The following is a 25,388-nucleotide window of genomic DNA, read 5'->3' as shown; positions in this document are numbered from 1 at the left end:
GATTAAATGGCCATCAGGATCAAGCCAGTGGAGTATGAATAATGAGTCCCAAAATATTAGCACTATATTCATTTGAGGAATGGAGCTCTGGAACCTGTATGCTTTTTTTTATTATTATTTTTTTTAAAAAAAATTTATTTTTTTTTGCATATTTGTACATCTTAACATAAATCACCACCTGGTTAAAAATGTTAGAAATCTTTTCACAACCTTGCTTTCAATTCCCACACAGCTTAAAAGCAGACAAAAGCACAGTCGCTGCCAACCATCTTCTGGGAATTACACCTGAGTTCATTCTCTATCACTACTAAATACCGATCAGCTGACAGATAGTTTCAGTACTGCTTTCTGTTCAACGTAAACAGGAACAAAAATGGTAGATTTTATGTGACAAACAACAAATGTAAATGTAACAAATGTTAGGACAGGTGGGCCGGCTAAATTTTTTTTTTTTTTTTTTTTTTTTTTTTTTTAAATGAACAAGTCAGGTGAGTAGTTTAAAAACTGTTCTTTTGTATATGTTTCTCCAAAGTAGTACATACAACTCCTCTGAGGGTGAAGAAGCCTTGGGGAAATCCATCAACAAGAGCTGAGTGACCTAATCTGATATTGTGTGCTCAGCAGTTGACATACTACCTCACTAGGAAATGATTTTAGCTGATCTGTGGGAACATATGGGAAATATCTCAGCAGGCCAAAAATGGTAGGAATTTTTAAATATAAAAAATACATAAAAAATAAACTACACAATATGAAATCATGTTACTGTAGAGGAGTGGTATTAATCATGTAAGGCAAATAATGCTATTAAAAGTATAAAAACATTTGTCTTATTGTCAGGAGATCACAAGTATGAATCCGGACTGTGCCACAGCCAATGGTGGTCAGGAGCAACGTTAGCAAATATTGGCCGTGCTCTCTGGGTGGGAGGGATGGCATTACCCTTACTGTCACTCACAAAGAAACGAGCCAACTGTGAGGGTCTATAAACTCATGTATATTTAAGAGTGGTAGATTGTACTTTCCTCCAAGTGTGTTCAACTGTCCTGTGGTGCAGCGTTGAAAAGATGTGGAGTCTTAGACGAGTCTTAGTCCTCACCTTCCCCAGTTGGTAGCTGTCGTACAATAGTGAGCTAGCTTTTGGGTGGGAATTGTCAGGTCATCAAATTGTGGAGAAAATGATCAAATTTTAAAAAAATAAATAATAAAATATAATTCATTAGAAGACAAGTTAATCTGCATTAAATATTCATTAGCTATAGAATTGAAATTGCATATAAGATTTAAAATTAATATGGTGTAAACTTGGGGTATTTCAGGTTTAAATATTCATTGTTTGAATTAGCAGTTTCATCAGATAGCAAAAAGACCTCTCCAATTAGAACTGAGTCGCTTTGTTGTTGTTTTTACATCTTCAGTGAATACAAATGACTAGATCAGCAGTTGACTAGATGGATTATTAATAAGATGTGTAATACACACTGTGTCCACATGGTGGGGGCTTTGGGTTGTTGAAAACTGATGCATATTAATTTATCACACTCACAATACTATGAAATAAAAAGAAAAGTTTTACAAATAAAAACAGTTATTATTTGATAATAAATGCATTCTTAGTTATAGTTACAAAATTTCAAAAAATGTAAATAAATCACATGAATTCACATTCTAGCCTATTACAAATTATCAAATCAGTAATTAACTTATCACTTATTACTTAAGTAATAAGTTTTTGAAAGACATGTATTTAAAATCCCTTAATACATTTACTTTAATATTTTAGTGAACTCAAACTAAAAAAAAGCCCTTGAATTGACTGAAGGCAGAAGTCACTTGTGTTTATAAGCATAAAAAGTCTGCGCTCCATCAGGGTGGTTACATTTAAAGCACAAAAAAATGGTTCTGATAGTCTACTGCTTCTAATCGCTGAACTTATCTTGTCTTATATGAGAAAGTAAAAAATTTCATTAGGCCATGAACCTCTAGTGCTATTAGATGAAGGATAAACTGTTTAAATTTGGTTTTAGCTCTTCTTTACACTCACCAACCATTTTATTAGGAATACCTGTAATCCTGCTCATTCATGCAATTAGCATGTGACAGCAGTGCAATAAATAAAATGCAAATACAGGTCAAGAGCTTCAATTAATGTCTGCATCAAACATCAGAATGTGGGAAACGTGATCGCAGTGATTAGTTGGTTGATTTCAACTCGTCTTTTTTTCTGATTTTCAGCTGTCCAGATTCAGTGAACCTGTACCCACTTCTTGGCTGACAGGAACCTAACGTAATGTGGCCTTCTGCTGTTGTAGCACATCCTCCTCAAGGTTCAATGTTTTGTGCGTTCTGAGATATTTTTCTGCTCACCATGGGTGCATAGGGTAGTTATTGAAGTTACCATAGACTTCTTTTGTTTGTTTGTTTGTTTGTTTGTTTCACACCATTCTTTGTAAACTTTGAAGACTCTTGTCCATGGAAATCCCAGGAGATCAGCAATTCCTAAAATATTCCCATTTAGATATTTGATATGAACCTTAACTGAAGCTATTGACCTCTATCTGCATGATTTTATGCATTGCACTGCTGCCACATGATTGGCTGATTGCACAACTACATGAATGAACAGGTGTACAGGTGTTTCTATTAAAATGGCCGGTGAGTGCGTATATAATGAGTCTTTATTGGTCACATACACATATACATTACAGCACAGTAAAAATCTTTCCTTCACATACCCCAGCATGTAAGGAAGCTGGGGTCAGAGCACATGGTCAGCCATGATGTAGCACCCGTGGAGCAGGGAGGGTTAAGGGCCTTGCTCAAGGGCCCAAGCGTGGCAGCTTGGCAGTGCTGGGGCTTGAACCCCTGACCTTCCAAGCAGTAACCCAGAGCCTTAAACATCAAGCCACCACTGCCCCTACTATGCTCATCATAGTAACTTCTAAATATATATTTAGCCCTATTTACAGTGAGCGTGATATCTGTATTATAATCTTATCTATAATAGTAATTATACCCTAATATATTCTCTAAAATACTCAAGTATCTTGCTAGTAGCATGTTCTTTTACTGCTTTATGTGTGTGACACACTGATATGATCACGTCTGAATAGTAGTGCAAAGCTCTGCACAAGCTGTAGTTGTCATTTAAATGGTCAGTTTGAACAGCTGACCATGGATGTGTCCTTTAATTTCTTTTTTCTTCTATAATGACCTCAGTGCAACACAGTGTACATGAAGATAAACCCTAACATCTATTTTTTAAGACTTCCAAAGCATCTATCATCCTGTTAAGAGTTTTTGAAGCTGGTTATCTGTTCCATGAAGACCTAAAAGTTTGACCCCTGCTGACATGGTTTGTGTCCACTTGTCCTCTTAGAGAGGCACATCACGGCATCTGATTATAATGTTTTCCTGAATATTCATCTTTAACCTATTGATGAAATATTTCTATACTGATGGCAGTAGTTTCTTTCAGACAATGTCTCCATCCACAGGGCATGAGGGCTCACTGACTAGTAAAAGATATGCTACACTTTACCCAGTCATCAGATTTCAGCCCAACGGAACACTTATTGGAGATTCATCAAACCACCTTCATCAAAACACTAACTGAAGAATTATCTTTTGAAAGAATGGTGTTCACCCCTCCAGTACAATTCCAGGGACTTGTGGAGGTGCATTGACACTGTTCTGGTGGATGGTGGTGATCCAACAATTTACTAAGTCAATTTAGTAAATTGTTGGATCATTACCAATTGAAACACTATGGACACCTGAGTGTTGAACACTGCATTTCAAAACCATGGGCATTAAAATTGAGTTGGTCCCCCTTTGCTGCTATAACAACCTCCACTCTTCTGGGAAGGCTTTCCACTTGATTTTAGAACATGACTGTAGCACAGGCTCATATTTGTGCCCATTCAGCACAACATTCAACAAGCATGCAATAGGGCAGGCACTGATGTTGGGCAAGGAGGACTGGTGCTTATCCATCATTCCAATTCATCCCAAAGGTGTTCAGTGGAGTTGAGGCCAAGGCTCTTGAGTTCTTCCTCTCAAAGTCTTGGCAAACCATGTCTTCATGGGTCTCACTTTGTTTACAGGGGTATTGTCTTGCTGGAACAGTTTTGGGCCTTTTACTTCCAGTGAAAAAAGTGGAATGTTACAGCATACAAAGAAATCCTATACAATTGTGTGCTTCCAGTTTTGTGGCAACAGTTTGGAGAAGGCCCACATATGGGTGTTATGGTCAGGTGTTCAAATACTTTTGGCTCTATATCTGGCTCTGAACTTCCACTGCCATGCCCATGTCATTTCTACAAAACCTTATTGAAGAAAGCTTTTAGCTGCTGTTAGATATTTTTACAGATTACTTGATTTTATGTTTAAAAATCTTAAAGAAACACAAACGCTTACGTGTATTTTTAAAAGGACAGTAGAGGCCTGCCAAAAACATTTGGTCATTCAAATGTCAAGGACATTTGGTCAAGTTAAAGAAGTGACAGAAATGAACAGTTTCTAAACACTGTTCAGTGTTGTAGTGTAAACATACGCAACGTTTGCAGAGCCACTGTTCTTTTTCCACACAGTCTTTTATTTGTAAATAATAAAAATGAACTCTTGAATATAAAACATACACATCATTTGAGTAACATCTGTTATACAAACAAGAAATGTTGCAGTGAATACTTTCTATTCTGTTTCAGTGGGACACATGAATTGTAAACAATCAGTATCCTTGAGTAATACTGACAAAGGAAAGAAGTCTGCCATAATGGACATGAAAAGTAAACCTTTTTTTATTTATCAAAACAGGATCTCATGGACTTTGTTCTAATGCTGTAACAGATAAGCAGAGGTCCCAATTATAGTGATTATTTTATAGCCACATATATCTGAAAGAACCGGATACTCTGGAGGTGTCATTTCTCAGCCTTTGTTCCATTCAATGGAGCCAGGAGACAGAGCATTAATCTATTTCAACTGGGCCACTTTGTAAATATAAGAAAACCTCAAAGCAGACTCATATTTACAGTATGTGCATGGTTGTTTCTGTTTATATATATATATATATATATGTGTGTGTGTGTATATATATATATATATATATATATATATATATATATATATATATATATATATATATACACACATACACACACACACATATATATATATATATATATATATATATATATATATATATATATATATATATATATATATGCTGTTTTAATTATCTAATTATCATATATAATAATCATTTTCCATTTATAGATAGCTCTGGTTTTATACACGTTATCTAGCTCAGTTCTAGCCCCACAGTAGTAGACTACAGAGAACACCAACATCTTCAGTAAAAAATGAGGGCCTCGTGTTTGCTCAGTACTACTGTACAGAACTTATTTATCCATAGGGTTAAAAAAAAAAAAAAAGAAAGAAAACAATTCAAAAACTCCTCATAGACATTCTGCCCCAAAATGAGGGCTGTGTGCATGGCTGAACTTGGCCAAATGCCCACACATGGAATGAATGGCTTCATTTTATTGGTTAATCTATTAATATCAAGTACGAGCAAACTGTACAAGTACATGCAACATACAAGCTGGCCTACAGTATGTGGAACTAACACACATTTATTTTAGTCTCTTTTTTCTCATCTGTCTTGTTTTACAAAATGTGCATGCAGCTTGGAACGGTTCCAGAGTCATGCTGTTACCCATGTTGGGAAGAGAAGGTGGCAAATTTTGGGAGGTCACCATCTCAGGCCATCTCCTACACCACCTGTCACTTACTATCGCCTTTGTCCAGATGCTCGGGAAGGGAACTTAGTTTCTTTATTAATTTGTTTTATATATATATATAACTTAAGCTACCACAAAATAAAAAAAAAATGCAAAAATAGCTTATGATAATTTGGGCGGTTATAATCTTCTTTAAAATTTTGTTTAAAAAAATCAAGCATTTGTGCTTGCTTCAAAATAACTCTACTTGGATAGAAATTCAGTTATGGGCAGGTCCAAAAACAGAATATACTAAGTCAATTAAAGTGACTGGCTGTTACCTATGTGCACGGTGCCTGTCCATAGTGACCAGTTCTCTATTTTCTTTCAAGAGCTCAAAGTATATCTGAGGGCCAGTTACCTGGGAGGCCAAATGTATTAATGTATTTACGTCAGTTGGCCATTCATTTAATCTCCTGGCCAGGCTGAAATAAACCCCACTCCCAGTGTTCTATTGCGTGTGGTTCTGCATCTTCCTTTAAGCTTATACGACACTGTCAGAATGAGCCATGTGTTCACATTCTACAAGGTGTGTCTGTGTATCAAATACATGAGAAAGTAAAAAAAAAAAAGGCAAAGCAGTCAGTCGTAACTGCTGTAAACAGACAAAGGTTTTCAAGTTGGCCTCCCCTCTCACACACACCTGATCTGAGTCAGTGGCACACTGACGTGAGCAGAGGCCCCGCACTCAGCGTTCGTGAGGAGGAGGAAAGACTCTGAGAAGACTAACTTTGCCCTTTAACCCCTGACCTCAGGCCTCTCTTTAACAGAGAGGCTTCCTGTACAATTAGGCCAAGGGAGGGGCAGCGTTGTCTTCACTCTCACTGATCCACCATTGCACCTCTGCCTCGCATACTCTCACACATTCCTTATATGGTTAGAAAACTGCTCCTAAATGTTACTGATTGGCAAGAAGCACTCAGGCAACCAGCACCATGGTTGGCTCCTCTCTCTCTCTCTCTCTCTCTCTCTCTCTCTCTCTCTCTCTCTCTGTCAGCCACAGCGGATTGCTTTCAGCTGCTTCTCATTCCCTCTTTTAATTTGGGCTCGCTCATCATCTCAGCAACATGGCTAAAACAAACAGAACATGCAGTAAGGATCGGAGTGGATCAAGGGAAATCTCAGCAATCCAAAGGCCAAAAATAAAAGAGAGGAGAAGTGATTGTCAGGCTCCAGCTAAGCTTTGATCATGATTCTGTCCGTCTGCCTGGCTGCCCCTCTGGCGCTGTATTTTTTTTGCCATGGGCCTTTACTCTATTCGGGCATGTTTTATCTCATGTCCTCTCTCCTGTTCACTAGGTCCTGACGCCTGTTGGCCCTGAATCGAGTGATGACTGGGAAGCACGTCGAGTGAGAGGAGCTAGCGTTGGGTCCACCAATGAGGATGGGGGAAACAGTTTATACCAGCCAATCACTGTACTAGAAAGGTCCAGCTCTTCTAAAAGGATCTGTGCAACTCCCATAAAGCATTTGTGGTCCATGCGTCCATAGTCACCCCACACTATTACCTGTCAGGGAAAACACAACTCACACAATTTTAAACTTGTACACAAACCAAAAACCAAGTAAGAACGGACAGATAGGATCATACATATACATTCTACCTCTGTTTCTTACCTGCAAAACTTTACCCTGCGGACTCTCCTCAAACAACAGTGGCTGCTGATACAATGGGTCAAGTGTTTTTCGTGCAATCTTGGTTTTCTTTTTGGCTTTGCATGCTCCATTATCCAGCAAGTAGACCTTGACATATGGAGCTGTGGACAGCAAACACTATCATCAAATCAGTTAAAAAAAAAAAAAAAAAGAATAAAACAACACTCTTTGTGGTGCTGTAAAAGTTTACAAGCTGGCCACCACTCTAACACACTGTTAATCTGAGTCAAAAACAGTATGAGAACACTTTTACCTGGCAGCGATTTGGATCCTGGTTTGTGGGTAAGGCCACGTGCCCTGATCACCTCCACCTCCAACTGCCCCTTTTTATCCATTAAGCCGATCTGAACATCTCCTGAAGCACACATGAACTGACATGAGGATCTTTCTACCTTTTTGGAACTCAAGTAGTGCGATTGGCAGAAAGTAATTACTTTTTCAAGTTTACTTTATCCAGGTTTATTCAATTCATTTATTCAAATTAATTCAAACTAAATTTGAGTCAAAACCCTGGAACGAACACTAACCCATAGACGGTGTTGCTAGGGTCTGCCTCCCAACTAGCTGTGCAGGTCCAAGGCCATCGAGGAAGTCACTGAACTGGCTGTCAGCTCCCAACCTCATCCCTGAGAAGATCAGACTATCACACACACACACACACACACACACACACACACACACAAACAAATAAAAGTTAAGGAAGATAAATATTGATATGCCTACATCTGAATCTAACAGTAATCTTAACCTGAGTAAATAATACAAGTTGTTTTTTTATTTTAAAAGAAAAGGAAAAAAATGTCTACAAAAGGTCAAAACAGTCAGATATTCCTATTCTACCAAGATATAAAAACATGTCCATACACACAGTTCTTTAAATTGTTCTGTTTTAGTTATTACGGTTGTGTATCAACAGACGCTAAGAGAATTATTTGTGTCTAGGATAAATATGCCTACAGCATGCTTCCATCATGAGAGTACTTAGATTAGTAGCAATTATTTACTGTAATTCCATATCCGCCACTAATGAATATACCACTCGAAATATATACTCATATATACTTGAAAAAGTTGGGCGCTGTACTCTGTACATTTGTGAACAGCAGACCTGTATTAAGTGCGGCATGTAAACCATGTCCTGTGCTGCAGCCCCTCAAACACAGGCGATATTTCCTTTGAGACCAGCACAATTTCCATGAGCTAACTCCAACTGGAATGTCTGAGTGCAGTGCCAACCAGTGTCATGCTACCATATAAGAGGCCTAAGTGATATCTCCATTTCATACAAATCAATGTGAAATTAGCTATAAATCACACAGTCGCTTCAATTTTGTCCTTTGTCAAGGCTCCGAGTTGGATTGCTGAGGGTCGGTGTGACCGGCCACGCCACTCTACAGTGAGCAATAGCTGTTCTGTTCTGTGCTCAGCCTAGATCCATGCTAAGGCCCATCTGCACAGATGATAGATATTTTAATTATCAGACGGGTGGAAGGCTCACCATCTGGCTCCAAAAATGGAGCTGCTAAAACAATGGACATATTAAGTGTGCAAATCAGAGCAAAAATAGCCTACCTTAAGCTCTTTTTCCATGAGCTTATCTTTTGAACAATACATCTGTCCAAAAGATGTACGCAACTTGTTCGATCCAAGATACACGTATGACACAAGGTCAAAAAGTCATTAGGTATTCGTACTGTTTGACCGTTTCAACAAAAACAACCATAGCAGCGGTCCTTCGAGTGCGTTCCAGGGACCCCAAGGGTCTGTGAATCATAGAAAGGGGGTGCTTCAGACACCCACCATTATCAAACGTATTAGTGTACTTATTTTTGAGTTCTTCTAGTTATTAGTGGGTTTCACTTGTCACGAATTAAATTGAACACCTTAAATCCAAACCTCAATAACTCCAAAACCTATAAATACTGTCAATGTGGATCAAATGTATTTTGACTTCAGGAATAAAAAGCTTTCTGGCTCCAATAAATAGCTAAGAACTTAACTGTATACTTTAATATATGGAGCCTAATATTTGAGTACTGTAGTTAGATTTTGTTTGGAGGTGGTCTGTGGAATTAATTTGACAGTTTCAGGCTGCAAAAATTCTAAGAACCCCTGGCATAGAGAATATGAGATCAGAGGAGAATTTGTAGTGTGCATGTGTTGTGATACTGACTTCCCCTCAGAGCTGTAACTGTTCATGCTGCCGTCAGTGGACTCGCGACTGGCCTGGCGAGCCATTGCATTGCGGGGATACTCCACTGCCATGCCTGTCTCCTGACTCCTCTGGATCTGACTCGAGCCTTTTGTCTTCTTATTTGCTGCTTCTACAGAGAAATAGTAGACAGGAAAACATTTACTTTACATTACTCAGATTACTAGACAAAAATTTCTCACATGAAAAGGACACTGACAGAGAATTGGTTTGAAAATGAGAAATGTATAACAGCTTTTTGTCAAAGAAGTATATTGCTCCCACTGCTGGCCTTACTCATTCAAGAGGAAATATTGCTGTCTGAGACAAGATGCTTTTTCCACGTTGACTATAACCATCTCCTGCTGGATAGCATGGGGTGCTGTCTTCACTATTTATGGCCTTTTGATGGATTGCAGATGGCTGGAAAATGCCAGAACCTAAAGGCGTGCTGACTGGGTGTTAAATACAATCGAGGTATGACACACGACCCATAGGATACTTTTACCTTACATAAATGTGCCACCAGCTGCTGGTTCTGATGAGAGGTTCACAGAAACCTGTTTTTGCTGTTTGGAGTGGAGGTAGCAGATAATGACATTCGCTACTTATAAGAAGAAAAAGCCCGGCAAATACAGAACTATAAAAACAATACCTACAAAACGAATTACTCAAAAGTTACTCACTTTCAGTAACTGCTTATCCTGGTCAGGGTCATGGTGGCTCAGGAGCCTATCCTTGGAACACTGGGTGTGACCCTCAATAGCATGCCAGTCCATTGCAATGCACCATGCGTACACATTCACACCTAGCAGCAATTGATCATAGCCAATCTACCTACTGCTATGTTTTTGGGTAGAGAAAAGAAACCAGAGAACCCAGAGGAAACCCACATGGACATGTGGATGACATGAACAGAAACTCCACACACACAGAGCTGGATCAAATCTGGGACCATGGTGCTGAGACGCGACAACACTACCCACCACGCCACCCACTAAACGCTTCCTTTACTGTAAAACATAATTATGAGAAAATCAAAATTTGTCAATTTCACCAACGCTTTACTGAATGAAATCTAGTCATACAGCCAAGTAACTTAACTGTCAATCACTACTCAGCCAGTAGTATAGCTGTTTTTAGTTCTCTATTATTTCTGCATTGGATTGAAAATGTAAAGATATAGAAAGAATAGAAGATTTTCTCTGCTAACTAACCAATGGAAAGCTACAGGAGGCAGAACAGTTGCTACACACCACTGCAGCCCTTTAAAATGCTGATTTATAGAACCTCTGCTACCCTGTCTGATTTATCATCTGATAGGCCTTTTAAGATATTGTCCAGGGGCTTGGCAGTTACACAGTCCAAGAATTTTTTTTCTCCTTTTTAAATTTGTTTCTTTTCTTTTTTTTTTTCTCTGATACCCATTTATTAAACCACAAATAGACAGCACTTAAAATATGGGATTTTAAAAGATATCAGATTTGACTTCAAAGGAATTTGTCTGCATTACATCTGATTAGGATCCAGGGTTCATCTCAAGCTGACAGAGTTGAATCTTGCCAATGTTAACAGAAAAAATGTTGCCATTCTCAGCAGCTCCAACTCTCACAGGCTTCTAGGTCATAACATCCATATCCAGCCTGCTGACATCCTATCTACTGTAATGACACTGAATATGGGGCATTTGACAAATGCCACTAAAGCAAGTGTGTAAGAAATTAAGAGGGTGAGAGGGACAGTGAAAGAAAGAGACACTTAAAGAGAAATAAAGATTACTACTGCCACTTTAACTAACTGTGCAGTTGCTATTGTTCAGGAATCATGTGCCATCAAATACAAATAATAAATAATATTGATGATAGTAAATACTCTAATAATGTTGGGCTTGTTTTGGGCTTGTTTTTGAAGCTGTGGTTGCTTTTTTTTTTTTTGCAAGTTTTGGCAACTGTGGCAAGCAGTTCATGTGAGGAAACCCATCAACATCCCAGAGTTGAAGCTGTTCTGTACTGAGGAACGGGCTAAAATTCCTCCAAGCCGATGTGCAGGACTGATCAACAGTTACCGGAAACGTTTAGTTGCAGTTATTGCTGCACATGGGGGTCACACCAGATAGTGAAAGCAAAGGTTCACATATTTTTGCCACTCACAGATATGCAATATTGGATAATTTCTGCAATAAATAATGAACAACTACAGTATTTCTGTCTCATTTGTTTAATTGGGTTCTCTTTATCTACTTTTAGGACTTGTGTGAAAATCTGATGATGTTTTAGGTCCTATTTATGTAGAAATATAGAAAATTATAAAGGGTTCGCAAACTTTCAAGCACCACTGTATGAAGCATCTTAATTAAATGTGTCAATTGAATTTACTTAAACATTTAAATACTTACAGAATTCTGATTCATTTCTAGTTCTGATTATTGAGTTTAAGGACACATTTCTATGCTCAGGGTCTTGACATCATGTCAATCACACAGATCCATTTTCCAGATCAGACATTAGTCTGGTGCTAGACAAGTCCAGCATTACCAAAATTTCTAATTATGTAAATATATTCCCAGTTGAAGAATGATGTCTGATCTCTGCTGTATTACACCAATCTCTTAAACAGAATGTACACAGATTCCACACACTTTTAGTGCAAAAAACTTTTCTCATCAGCCATATATGGTATGCACGACTTTTAGAGGCACAGAGCAACAAAAAGAAGGTGTCTGTAGACAGCAGCAGTTGCTATAATGGTGTGTATGTGTGTGTGTGTGTGTATCGCACCCGTTTGGCTGAGCTGAGAGGTGCTCCTACTGCGTCGTGAGGGAATACCCACAATGGCCACCACACGAGCACTAAGACTGGAGCGCCGCTTCTTCCCTCCTGTCCCCAGAGTTCCCAGAGCCGTGTCTGACTGGCTGCCGTCTGTGCGCTCTAAGGTGAAGATTTCACCGCTCACACTCGTGCTCTTCAACATGCTCTGGCTGGATGGGCGAACATGGCAGCTAATACACAAAGTGAGAAGAATTTGAGTAATTCCACACTCTCTGGCATGATCGATTTATAGTAATCTACTCATAGTAAATGGACAGGAGATGCAGCTTTTAGTCTGTACTCCAGCACAGTAGGTAACAGCAGACTAACTGCAACTATGACTATGAGGTTAAAGTGCAATATGTCAGCTTCTGTTTAAAGGTTATTACATCCAACATGCATTGGAAAGCTTAAGAAAAGCTAACAACCTGGCAGACCATGAAGGATCGTATTAATGGATGACAGAAGAGTACTATAGTCCCTTAAAATTGAGAGATCATTAATAAAAATTGGCTGATTTACATAAGGCTATTTGGTAACATTTTCTATGAAGCTCATGAATGATTATAAGTGTGTTTATTATTCTTTGTACTGTAAGTTGAAACTGATTCCATGTACACATTTATTAAACTTTAATAATGCCCCATAAAGCTCTAATAATGTTTCAGCCTTAATATTTAAGACATTTTAAATGTTTATAATGTTTTATAATTGTTTTATATATGTTTGTACAGTACACCACATAGTATTATAACGTGTAGTGACGTTTGGTTTACAACGTGATTATAAGTTGTCATGGAATTATTTATAGTACATTATTAGAACTTTATGAGGCATCATTACAGTTTAATGCATAGAAGGAAATATTATTTTTTTTAAAATATGAGCACAGTTATGATGATTTTGATTGTGGGCTTCATAGAAAGTGTTACCGCTTTTCTTTTTTTCTTCTTTTTTAATTATAAATATTTCAGTTTCACATGCACTATGAAGGAATATACATTTACATAAAAATCTGTAACCACCACATAGCATGCAGTTAAGAGAACCAAAAGGTCCCAAAGAATTATTAAGAACAAAAAAAAATGTAACAAAAAGGACAGATTTTTACTGTGTAGTCTTTTTGTGTGTGTTTCTGACCTGAGGCGACCCCTGGGTCGCTCTGATTGGATGGACATGTAGCTGGTGCTACTGATCCGTGAGGCACTGCTGGCACGAGAGATGGCTGACACGTCACTGACATCACTGTCTGAGGATTTATGGGATACATTATCACAGCTCCGTCGCTGGTCTTTATAAAGCTGTAAGAGGAGAGAAAAGATGCAGAAGATATAAATCTCAACTACAGGTAAGAGGGGAAAAAAGGGGGATATAATGGGCATTTGTAAATACTGAAGACAAAACCCATATAAAGATGGGTCTGACAGCAGAGTGGGGAAAGACAGGACAGGTTACCTCTCGTTTGTTCTTGAGCACCCTCTCCAGGTCCTGGCTGGTACTGGAGGGAGCTGGTGTCCTGTAGGAATGTACCTTCATCTGTCGTGTACGCTCCTCTGAAGCAAGAGCTGAAATAAACAAACACATGAAAACAACCATTTGACCAGGCTTCTACATTACATGCAATACTTACACAGTTATAGTCATTAAAATTCTGTTATGTATTCACACAACATCGAAATCTTATCTTATTTAAGGTTGTGGTCACAAGAATTGTATTTATATAAAATGTCAAAAATAAATAAAGGACAGGAAGCATGGCACTGTGCTATACCTTGTTCTACACTACTGCTTTTAGCGGGGACTTGGGGTAACTGTCGGCCTCTGCGTGCTGACGAGGACATTCCTGCCGATGAAGAGTATGCCGTGCTGGCATGTGGATGAACCCTAGAAATGATGGAAAAAGAAACAAAAAAAAAAGAAAAAAAATGTCTTTGGATACAAGCAACTGATAGGACATAATTTCACATTTAGAGAAATTATTTTCTTATATACAGCCTACACAGCACATTTTTACAATAAATATTATGATGTCAATGTTGCACCAATATCTGCTTGATCCTTAATGAAGGTTAAAATTAGTTGGACCTTTAATATATTAACAGTAGGTGTAAACAGGAAATGAGAACAATAAGCAGGAGAAGAAAAGGTGTTAGAGACAGATTTGCCCAGTTCAGCCATGAAAGTCTGTCTGAGAGCTGATTGGCTCCCTTGACGCCGTGCAATAGCCTATCAGCCACGCTTGTCCACCCTTTATAATCTTGACCAACTTGCCGCCTATGGCTTGCCTGCACTACAAAAATTTTGTATGGGGGGGAGGGGGGGGGGGTAGCTCCTCCTTCTATTTTCTTTGCATCAGCAGCATGCTTCTCTTCTTCGAGCAAGTATTCGCACTCGCTCAGCGGCAGCATAGTAGATCTAGTCCGCAAGACAAAACCTATCTTCACTCTATCCCCATCTATTAAAGCTCACAATTTCACTCCGAGAGTTGTCATGGCTGAAATACTGAAAGCACAGGAAGAAGTGAAAATAATAAGACCCACAATCTGTCGCAACAAATCCAGGACAGTTTTTGGTGTAATAGGAATAGGACCCGTAGTGCAGAAGGCAAAATTATGTAATGCAGAAACAGAAATAATACTGCTGGTTGTAAATATGTATTTGTGCGTGGGTATATTTCACAATTAGGGGAGCTCTCTCTGCCTAACTTAGGGCTATGATCTAGAGTTGTTGTAACCCCAATCATGTCACCTTACCCAGTAGAGGCAGGGATACCCACTTTTCTCTCAAGCCCTTTACACGAGAGATAGACTGTATTCTTCTGACCATAGTGGAAAGCATGTAATATGCAAGAAAAACATGATAAAATAGAAAATTAAACCAAACTAAAAGCAAAAGCACAGACAAGCTAAAAGCAGATACACTGATTATCAATGACATGAAGGACAGTGATGAGAAAGTAATGAGAAACAAACAGGACCAGTAATACAACTCTGAAGTACACCACATTTTTCCTGTGCAAATATATTATGTGAAAATGTCTCTGTGTTAAAATATAACTGAACTGAACAGTTTGCAAAGAGACTGACACAAAAACACTGAACACAATAAGCAGGCCATGATCTTACCATTAATGTACAACAACAACTGCACACAGACACAAAATAAATGGAGAGCAGTGCTTTCTGTATCAATGTATTGTGTACTGTATAATAATAAGATGGCAATGAAAAATATGGTATGGTACTGTATGACTCCTTACCGCTCACGGTCAGATTTTTTCTTGCCAGGTTTCTGACAGCTAGGCTTGTCCAGAATTCTTGGCTGCCTATGATTTGTAAATGATTAAAGCAAAACAAGAAATAAAATGATGAGAGGAAAGTACTGAGTAAATGATGATGATGAAAGGAAATTCTGTGTGTAATGCTGTGTGTGCATGTGTGTGTGACTCTATCAGGAATGAAATTGTAATCTGGTTTATCCTCCTCTGTGTAGCCAGTATACCTCTGTGCCCCGGGCCTTGCACTGAGGTGGTTTACTGTCTCCTGAGTAGGAAAAATAGGCTCCAAAATCCAGCTGATGCGTGTGATCAAATCAGAGACACGTGGATGACAGTGAGATGAAGAGACAAAGACACAGACCCACAGAAATTGTTACAGAATGGATGAAAGACAAGGCTTCTCTTTTAAGTTACATTGTAAAGACAAGCAAAATGTGCAATGAAATGGGAATGAGGAGCAATATACTACTGTATATCTTCAAATGATGGTCAAATTCTCATAAGGTCATTGATCCACAAAGCAAATAATAGCATACACTGTAAGGAGTTTAGTCTGTGAATGTAAGTTTTGGACAACTTTATGGATATCTGTACAATCTGTCTGAAAATGTGTGCAGAACAAACAATATCTTAGCAAGTGAAAATCTTGAATACAGGAAACATTATCTAATATTTCTCATCAGATCCAATTCCAAAATTTTTTAAAATGTACATAAAAACAGAATGCAAGTTTGCAAATTTCATAAACCCATATGTTATTCACAATAGAACATATGAAACATATCAGATGTTTAAACTGAGGTAATGTACCATTTTACGAAGAAAAAAAAAAAAAAAAAGTTAATTTTTAATTTGATGGCCACAACACGTCTCAAAAAATTTGGGTCAACAAAAGGTTGGAAAAGTAAGTGTTACTAAAAAGAAACAGCTGGAGGTTAATTGGCAATAGGTCAGTAACATGATTGGGTATAAGAAGAGTATCTTATAGAGGCAGAGTCTTTTAGAAGTAAAGTCAGGCAGAGCTTCAGCAATCTGTGAAAAACTGCATCTATAATATGCGGAAAAATTTCAGAATAATGTTCCTCAATATTTAATTGTGAAGACCAGGAATATCTCATTTACAGTACATAATATCATCAACAGATTCAGAGAATCTGGAGAAATCTCTGTGCGCAAGGGACAAGGGTGAAAATCAATATTGCATGCCGGTGATCTTTGGGCCCTCAGCTGGCACTGCATTAAAAACATGCATGATTCTGTGATGGAAATCACTGCATGGGCTCAGAAACACCTCCAGAACTAATTGTCTGTGAACACAGTTCACCGTGCCATCCACAAATGCTGGTTAAAGCTCGATCATGCAAAGAAGAAGCCATATGTGAACATGATCCAGAAACACAGCCGTCTTCTCTGGGCCAAAGCTCATTTAAAATGGACTGAGGCAAAGTGGAAAACTTTTCTGTGGTCAGACGAATCGAAATTTGAAATTCTTTTTGGAAATCATGGACGCGGCACCGCGTCCTCAAAACTAAAGATGACTAAAGAGGAGAGGGACCATCCGGCTTTTATATCAGCACTCAGTTCAAAATCCTGCATCTCTGATGGTATGGGGGTGCATTAATGTCTATGGAATAGGCAGCTTGCACATCTGGAAAGGCACCATCAATGCTGAAAGGTATATACAGGTTTTAAAGCAACATATGCTTCTATTCAAATTCCATCCCATCTATACTTCTGAGAAACTCTGCCTCTCATAGATACTCTTTTTATACCCAATCATGTTACTGACCTGTTGCCAATTAACCTCCAGCTTTTTCTTTTTAGTAACACTTACTTTTCCAGCCTTTTATTGCCCCCTTCCAACTTTTCTGAGACATGTTGCAGTCACATTTCCTCAGTTTAAACATTTAATATGTTTTCTATGTTCTATTGTGAATAACACATGAGTTTATGAAATATGCAAATTATTGCATTCTGGTTTTATTTACATTTTAAACAGCGTCCCAACTTTTTTGGAATTGGGGTTGTATATACAGTTGAAATCAAAATTATTCAACCCCCATTGCAAGTCAGGTTTATTGTCAAAATTTACAGACTCTCAGCTGTTTGCAATGAACAGATCAAACAAAAGCAATTAAAACAGTTATGAACATTTCAAGTGGTTTCCCCAAATTCAACTGAAAATGCAACTTATAATGATATCTCCAGTTTCAAAATTATTCAGCACCTTCATGGAAAGCATCTTTAGTACTTAGTAGAGCATTCTTTCGCAGTTATGACCTGCTGCAAATGAGACACAAGCTTCTGGCAGCATTCCTGAGGAATCTTAGCCCATTCCTCATGAGCAATGGCCTTCAGTTCAGTAATATTCTTGGGCTTGCATGCTGTAACTGCTTTCTTCAAATCCCACCAGAGAAGTCAGTTGACTGCGATGGCCCTGTAGAATCTTCCAGGACTTCTTCTGCAACCAAGCCTGGGTGGTACTTGAGGTACGCTTGAGATCATTGTCCTGTTGGAAGGTCCAATGATGCCCAAGCTTCAGCTGCCTCACGGACAACATGACGTTTTCTCCTAGGATTTCCTGATACTTCAATGAATCCATCTCGCCTTCCACATGCTGCAGGTTTCCAGTGCCAGAGGATGCAAATCAGCCCCAGAGCATCACAGAGCCACCACCATGCTTGACTGTGGACAGAGTGTTCTTTCTTCATTCTTCTTCCTCCAGACATACTGCTGATTGTTCATGCTGAAAAGTTCCAGTTTTGTTTCATCGCTCCACAGAACAGAATCCCCAAACTTCTGTGGCTTATTTATATGGTTTTGAGCCGACTTTTCTTGTGCTTTTGCGTCAGTACTGGTGTACGTCTTGGAGTTCTGGCGTTTAGTACACGCCTTACTGTGCTCACTGAAACCTCAGTGCCTGTTGCCACCGAGTCTTGCTGCAGGTCTTTTGCAGTCACTTGAGGATTTTTCATAAACTGCCTTCTCAGAAATCTGGTTGCAGCCATTGTTAGCTTCCTTTTTCTGCCCTGTCCAGGTAGCGTACACTCAACAAACCTTTAGCAAGTTCAGGTATTTCACGTGTTCTAGCTCAAGCACACCTGATGCAAGTAATGAAGCCCTTGATTAGTTGCATCAGGTGTGCTTGAGACAATACCTGTTTTGCATATTAGTGCTGTTGTGAGGGATTCTATTCATAGGGTTGAATAATTTTGAGACTGGAGAAATCATTATAATTTGCATTTTCAGTTGCATTTTGGGAAACCCACTTGAAGCATTCAATGTGTTGAACTATTTCAATTGCTTTTGTTTGAGTTGTTCATTGCAAACAGATGAAAGTCTGTAAATGGTCAACACTCCGTACATTTACATGGACAACAATAATATGATATTAAGACAATACTCTGATTAAGAAACTACCATGTAAACAGCAATTTTTGATTACCTTAATCTGACTAAAGTCATACTCGAAGTAAACACAAATCGAATTAAGATGTGTGGAGTATTCCTATTTTAGTCACTGTATCGAAGTCTATTACTGACATGTACACACCTTAATCACACTATTAATGTTGTGTGGGAGTTTTCACCGCATTTTGCGACAGGAGACATACACACACAGCAGTGCGCAATTGTTTGACAGCAAACAAGAGAGCATGACTGCGTCCGAAAAGGGACAAAACTTTTCAGATGTGTTCTCTTGTTTAGCTTGGATTATTGTGTAGTATGAGTCAAATTAGATGATAGTTTTGAGGTCTTTTAAATAAGGAATAAAAGATAAAGCATGCTGTTATGGAAAAAATAATCAACAATTTAATTAGACTTAATCTTGTGGAATTTCCGCGAAACAAGTTTACGTTACACCATTTACATTATAGCAGCTATAAACAATAAAGTCATTCTGTCAGCAGCCTTCTTTTTTTTCACTCCTGAAGTTAATGCAGCTTGTCATGTTCCCAAGAAACCAGCAAATCCTGCATCCTGAAGACTTTCCCATGGTGGAAAATTTAAAATGATAGTTTTACCTCTGACTGTTACAAAGTGCTAACAGTAGAGGCTCTTCCCAAAAATGCTAAATAATTAGCTTCTCATAGAAAGGCCACAATTTCAATGATTATGCACATTTTAAAAATCATTTTAAATGGTAGTCCACCATTCAAGTCCTAGCTGCTGTGGCATAAAATAAATCACCACCTTCTGGCCAATTAGAATTGAGAATTCAACAGCTCTGTGGTATCAAACACTATGTGGCCAAAAGTTTGTGCACACCTGACCAATCACACTCATATGTGCTTTTTGAACATCCAATTTCAGACGCAGTCCCTACCCTTTCTATTATAATAACCTTCACTCTTCTGGGACAGCTTTCTACTAGATTGTAGACTGTGGCTGTGGGGATTTGCGCTCATTCAGTCACAAGAGCATTAGTGAGGTCAGGCACTGATGTCAAGCAAGGAGGCCTGGCACTGTCATGCTGGAACATGTTTGGGCCTCTTGCTTCCAGTGAAATACAACCATACAAAGACATCCTATACAACTATGTGCTTTTTTCAAATTTATGGCAATAGTTTGGGAAAGACCTACATACAGGTGTGATAGTCAGTTGTACACAAACATTTGGACGTAGTGTATCTAAAGTAGCACTAAACAGAAAAGTAAAAGAAAAACTGCAGCTGACACAACCAAAACATCCAATTTACAGTGAACATAAAGCAAATTTACAGTGTACCTGTAGGGGGGAAAAAAGATGAGACATAATCTACACACGGTCAAGGCATTAAACTATAAATGAAAACAGCAATATTAAAAAGGTGGAAATAGTATAGACAAGAAGCTCACAAGAAACTAACACTAATAAACTACAGCACTCACAACAAAGCCAGCTTTGGGGTCTGGGGTCAGAGTGAATCAAAAAGCCACAGGTTAGACAAAAACCAGAATACATCTAGAGCACAAACATCAGTAAAGATTAAAGCAGAGGCTTAGCTAGAAGGCACATGAAGTGAGGGCATAGCTAAGCTCTCGGGCAGAGGCAATTAGGACAGGAGAGGAGAGGAGTCAGGGTTAGCGGAGGCGTCAGGGGGACAGGGTCGGTACCTGTCATCCTCAGGGGAGGCGTGTTGGATTAGGATCCTGGGGCTGGTGGGTCTGATGCGGGGGAGAGACTGCGTGCTCCTAAAAGAGTGTGTGTCCAACACACCCCAACAGATTGGAGGTGAGAATGTGAAAGAGACAGGGCAAGTCAGGACAGAGACGAGGACTCGGTGTATTTAACATTTAATGATACACAAACACTCAGGGGACACTCAAGTCTGCTCTGATACTACCAAACACAACACATTCTACACAGTACAACAACCTTTACACAGTAAACTGACATTCATTAATTGTAATATTGTAATACTGAAAAATAACAGCACCTATAAATTACCAAAAATTATAAAAATGTTCGGTTAACCAGCTCCGCAAAGATGATTATCTATGTAATGCACACACATCTGTGAAAAATAGAAATAATCTGTCAAAACAGCAAAACTTAGGGAGAGTGAATGGGGTCTTGTGAGTACCTTTCTCGATCGGGTGAATTGGAATTTGAATCTGGCCTCAGACAGTTGGTACTAGCACTTCTAACCCTGTCAAGAGGGGGCTGCAGATCACTAGGGTCACAACATGCCATCCAACGAAGAGAAGGTAAGAACATCAAAAAGACAAAAAGATGCAAAAGAACAGGCAAATAATATTAGATCCAAAAAAAGAATGGGCTTCATCGTGGCATATCAAAGCAAAGGAGAAGCAATAAAGCCTGTTGAAAAAGAGGCATGATCCTTTAGTTTTAACTCGCTTATACAGTACCGTGCATAAGTATTCACCCCTTGAACTTTTTCACATTTTGTAGTGTTACAATCTGGAATTCAAATTGCCTTAACAGGGGATTTGACCATTGGATTTATACAATATATATATAACGATTGAAAGTTCAAAAAAGTTAATTAATCAAAAAAGAGACATTTGTTGGTTGCATAAGTATTTGTCACTGTTAAGATAGCGTACACAAGTTTACATACACCTAGGCTAGTTGTTCACAACTCCACATATTTCATATTACCATGCATTTCTTTTGGCAAGTCAATTAGGGCATTTACTTTGCTGACATCAGACGTAATGTTAACAAAGTCAATTCCACACAGTTTTAATTCAAGATACTCTATAAGAATTCAATTGGGACAAAAGTTCACCTACACCAAATTGAATGTCTCTCTAAACAGTCTGGAAGATACCAGAAACATATTTAATGACTTCAAAGCTTGTAATAGTCCAATTTTCACAATTAGGAATTAACTGGGCATGCACTTGTGGCTGTAAATGGGCCTAACTTTAGAGACTTTTTATTCCCTCAATACCCTGGTTCCTCCTTAGGAGCAATCATTCCGGAAGGAGGCACAAATTAACTACCAGAAATGAATGGAATTTGGTCTGAAAGGTTCAATTTAACCTCAAGACAATTAAAAACTGGTGAAGGAGTTGGAGGCATCACGTACCAAGGTATATACAGTAGATCCACCACTCAGAAAGTCCTACATCACATCATTGGCCTGTTGTGCAAGGAAGACACCCCTATTCTAGGACCTACATAAACAAGCCAGACTGAAGTTTACAGATGATCACCTGTCTTTTGGAGGATTTTTCTGGTGTGATGAAAAACAATTGCAATGTTTAGCCATAATGATCAGCGCTAATGATCAGAGGAACAAGGTAATTAATCTGAATGACACCATCCCGACTGTGAAGCATTAGGGTGGCAGCATCAAGGGACTGTTGCACTTCAAAATATAGATGGCATTTTGAGGAAGGAAGAGTATTTAGAAATACTGAAACAAAATCTCAAGTCATCAGCCAGAAAATTTAAATTTGGTTTCAGTTGGGTCTTCCAGCAGGACAATGATCCTAGGCACATGTCCAAAGTTGTAACAAAATGACTTAAAGACAACAAAGAGGAAGTATTAGAGTGGCCATCACAAACCCTGACCTAAATCCCACAGAAAATTTGTGGACTGAACTGAAAAACCATGTCCGAGCAAGGAGGCCCACAAACTTGACTGAGTTAGACCAGTTCTGTCAGGAAAAATGGGCAAAATGTCTGGCATAGTACTGTGAAAAACATGTAAATGAGTCTGATTCAATTTCAGCCAATTAAAGGCCAAGCCATTATATACTAAAAAAAAAGTGTATGCAAAACTTGACCCACTGAAAAGCTGAAATCTGAAGTAAATAAATCCCAAAATAAAACCCTCATCTATTATTATGAAATTACCTTAGATCCCCTCATTAACTTAACATAGGAAAACTATGGTAACAGGAAATGTTACCATACTTCTGTCTGCCTTTTCTTAGGTGTAAGTCATTTTTTGGCCTCAGCTGTACTTGGTAGAACCTTTGCTGGCAATTACATCTGCAGCAATGCTCCATTCCTGTCAGTCAAGAACAAGATTTTCAGGCTTCAGTGGGTACAGGCCCACCAAAACTGGACAGTTGAAAACTGTAAAAAGACAAACCAATATTTTTCATATCTTGCCCAGTTTTGATGCGCCTGTACCCACTGTAGCCTCAGATTCCTCTTCTTGACTACTAGGAGTAGAACCTGATGCGGTCTTCTGTTGTTGTAGCCCATCCTTCTCAAGGTTTAAATGTATGTCCATTCTGAGATGCTTTTCTGCACATCATGGTTATAAATTGTGGTTATTTGAGTTACAATAGCCGTTCGATCAGCGTGAATCAGTCTGGCCATTCGCTGACATCTCTCAGTAAAGTGTTTCTGCCCACTGAACTGCTGCTCACTGGTTTTTGCACCATTCTGCGTACACTATAGAGACTGTTGTGTGTGAAAAGTCCAGCAGTCCAGCAGTTTCTGCAATACTGAAACCAGCCTAGCCCCAAATACCATGCCACAATCACTGAGTCACATGTTTCCCATTCTGATGGTCGATGTGAACATTAACTGAAGCTGTTGTCCTGTTTCTGCATGATTTTATGCATTGCACTGATGCATGAATGAAAAGGTGTACAGATTAGTGTGTACACTACATGGTGAGCATAATCCAATTAAGTCTGTTTCAGTTTCAAAACACAGAACATCTTACAGGGGTGAAAGCTAATTCAAGGCACTGTATATAGTTTACACGATAGTTTACACAATTGGACTGCTTCTGTGTCCATTTTGACCATGCTATGGGGATGATCTATTGCTTACCTACTGATGATTTCATTAGAGATCCTGAGTTCTCTACTTATTGCTGATGTACTTAAGAGGATTCAGACAAAGGAAAAAGCATGCGAATGGTTGACAAAATAAAAATAACTAAAGACAGTGACAAATTGGATGTTAAAAAAAAGCAAATAAAAATTCATGCATAGCTTAAGAACCAGCTCCTGCCAGTCAGTAGAACTGTGTAATGAAATCAGTCACACAATGATTAAAATAAATGTGTCGTAATAACACGTAAATGATGATTATTTGGAAGTTAACTAAACTGTTATAATGATTGTTGGCTTTTTCTTTGGGCAGTGTGCCAGTGAGGATTGGAAAGTTCCACTGGTAATGGCTCCCGTCACTGAGCTACTGCATTGAATAATACTGAGTGAAGCGCAAGAGAGATTGAATATAAACACTTGAGAAAGATACACAGTATACGGAAAGAACATGACAGCATGTATGCCATACACATACATACATTCAAATCAAAGACATTTCAAAGGCCAGGCAAACGACAAACACTGTAAATCAAAAGTTTTTTTTTTTTTCACGATGGGAAGAGAATGTTATCCAGACACAGTTGACTGATTCTACACATGAACTAAAGCGATGAAAATAATAAATGGAAATAAAAATCCTAACTCCTTAGAAAGATCCAGCAGTCCTAGCGCAGTTTTTTTTTTTACCTTGTGATGTGCAGGCACTCTGCGCTCCTACCCCGCATTGATCTGTGTATCAAGATGACCTCACTGCAATTACCATTGAAATGGGTGACACATGAGGGGGTAAACAAACAAACAAAGCAATAAACAAGCAAACACAAAGAGAGCACATGGGTATAATAGGACCTGGTGCAGACTGTAATTATCTTTTGAACCACAGTAATATGAACATGATAGGGGTGTACATTTTATGGCGCACTGTTCAAACATACCACGCCCTGTAATTCTTCAGCACGAAAATGAGGCGAAGGAAAATAGCCCATGTTTCTCTGGACAAAATTAACTAGCAGTACGTTAACAGCCATGTAACCTGGTGAGATTAGGATGAATGTGGGCTTTAGTGAAAAAGAGTTTCTGGGGGATGTTGAATAAATATAGTCAGAGTGAATTTAAATACAGGTCTTTGACAAAGGCAAGCTTTCATAATATCAAACTGGGAATAAAAAGTGGCTCCTGCTGTTTCCATCTTGATAAATGTATAACAAATAAAGAAACTCAGAAGAAGCACTGAAACTCACTGTATCTGAAAGATGTTTAATATTCTGATAACATGTACACAGAAGATTAGCCCATAATACAGTGGTTCCCAGCACTAGTCCTCGAGTACTCCTGCGCTGCACTTTTAGCATTTTCTGTGCTCTTACACACCCATATCGACACAGCAAAAGATGGTTAATTAGTTAGTTAACTGGATCAAA

General features: G+C 38.6%; 1 protein-coding gene across 5 annotated transcripts in view; it reads right to left on the bottom strand.

Moving 5' to 3' along the window:
- Window positions 1–5,217: 5,217 nt before the first annotated feature.
- Window positions 5,218–25,388, bottom strand: part of LOC108263499 (regulating synaptic membrane exocytosis protein 1) — an 83,444-nt gene continuing 63,273 nt past the window's right edge. For 3 of the 5 annotated variants that reach the window (XM_017464347.3, XM_053679739.1, XM_053679742.1), the window contains 14 exons: window positions 24,655–24,717; window positions 21,285–21,374; window positions 20,815–20,892; window positions 15,942–16,013; window positions 15,700–15,765; window positions 14,212–14,324; window positions 13,896–14,005; window positions 13,581–13,741; window positions 12,411–12,631; window positions 9,616–9,766; window positions 7,970–8,082; window positions 7,696–7,797; window positions 7,404–7,543; window positions 5,218–7,294 (listed from right to left, as the gene is read on the bottom strand). In XM_017464347.3, coding sequence (XP_017319836.1) covers window positions 7,082–7,294; window positions 7,404–7,543; window positions 7,696–7,797; window positions 7,970–8,082; window positions 9,616–9,766; window positions 12,411–12,631; window positions 13,581–13,741; window positions 13,896–14,005; window positions 14,212–14,324; window positions 15,700–15,765; window positions 15,942–16,013; window positions 20,815–20,892; window positions 21,285–21,374; window positions 24,655–24,717 — 1,693 coding nt within the window. In that variant the 3' untranslated portion in view covers window positions 5,218–7,081. The remainder of the gene's footprint in view (window positions 7,295–7,403; window positions 7,544–7,695; window positions 7,798–7,969; window positions 8,083–9,615; window positions 9,767–12,410; window positions 12,632–13,580; window positions 13,742–13,895; window positions 14,006–14,211; window positions 14,325–15,699; window positions 15,766–15,941; window positions 16,014–20,814; window positions 20,893–21,284; window positions 21,375–24,654; window positions 24,718–25,388) is intronic. The other 2 variants (XM_053679740.1, XM_053679741.1) reach the window with 2 other exon arrangements.

Source organism: Ictalurus punctatus, chromosome 3 (genome assembly GCF_001660625.3).
Source record: "Ictalurus punctatus breed USDA103 chromosome 3, Coco_2.0, whole genome shotgun sequence".
In the NCBI taxonomy this organism is placed as follows: Eukaryota; Metazoa; Chordata; class Actinopteri; order Siluriformes; family Ictaluridae; genus Ictalurus; species Ictalurus punctatus.
Note: the sequence above shows the minus strand (reverse complement) of the source record. Positions and strands in the feature narration are given on the sequence as shown.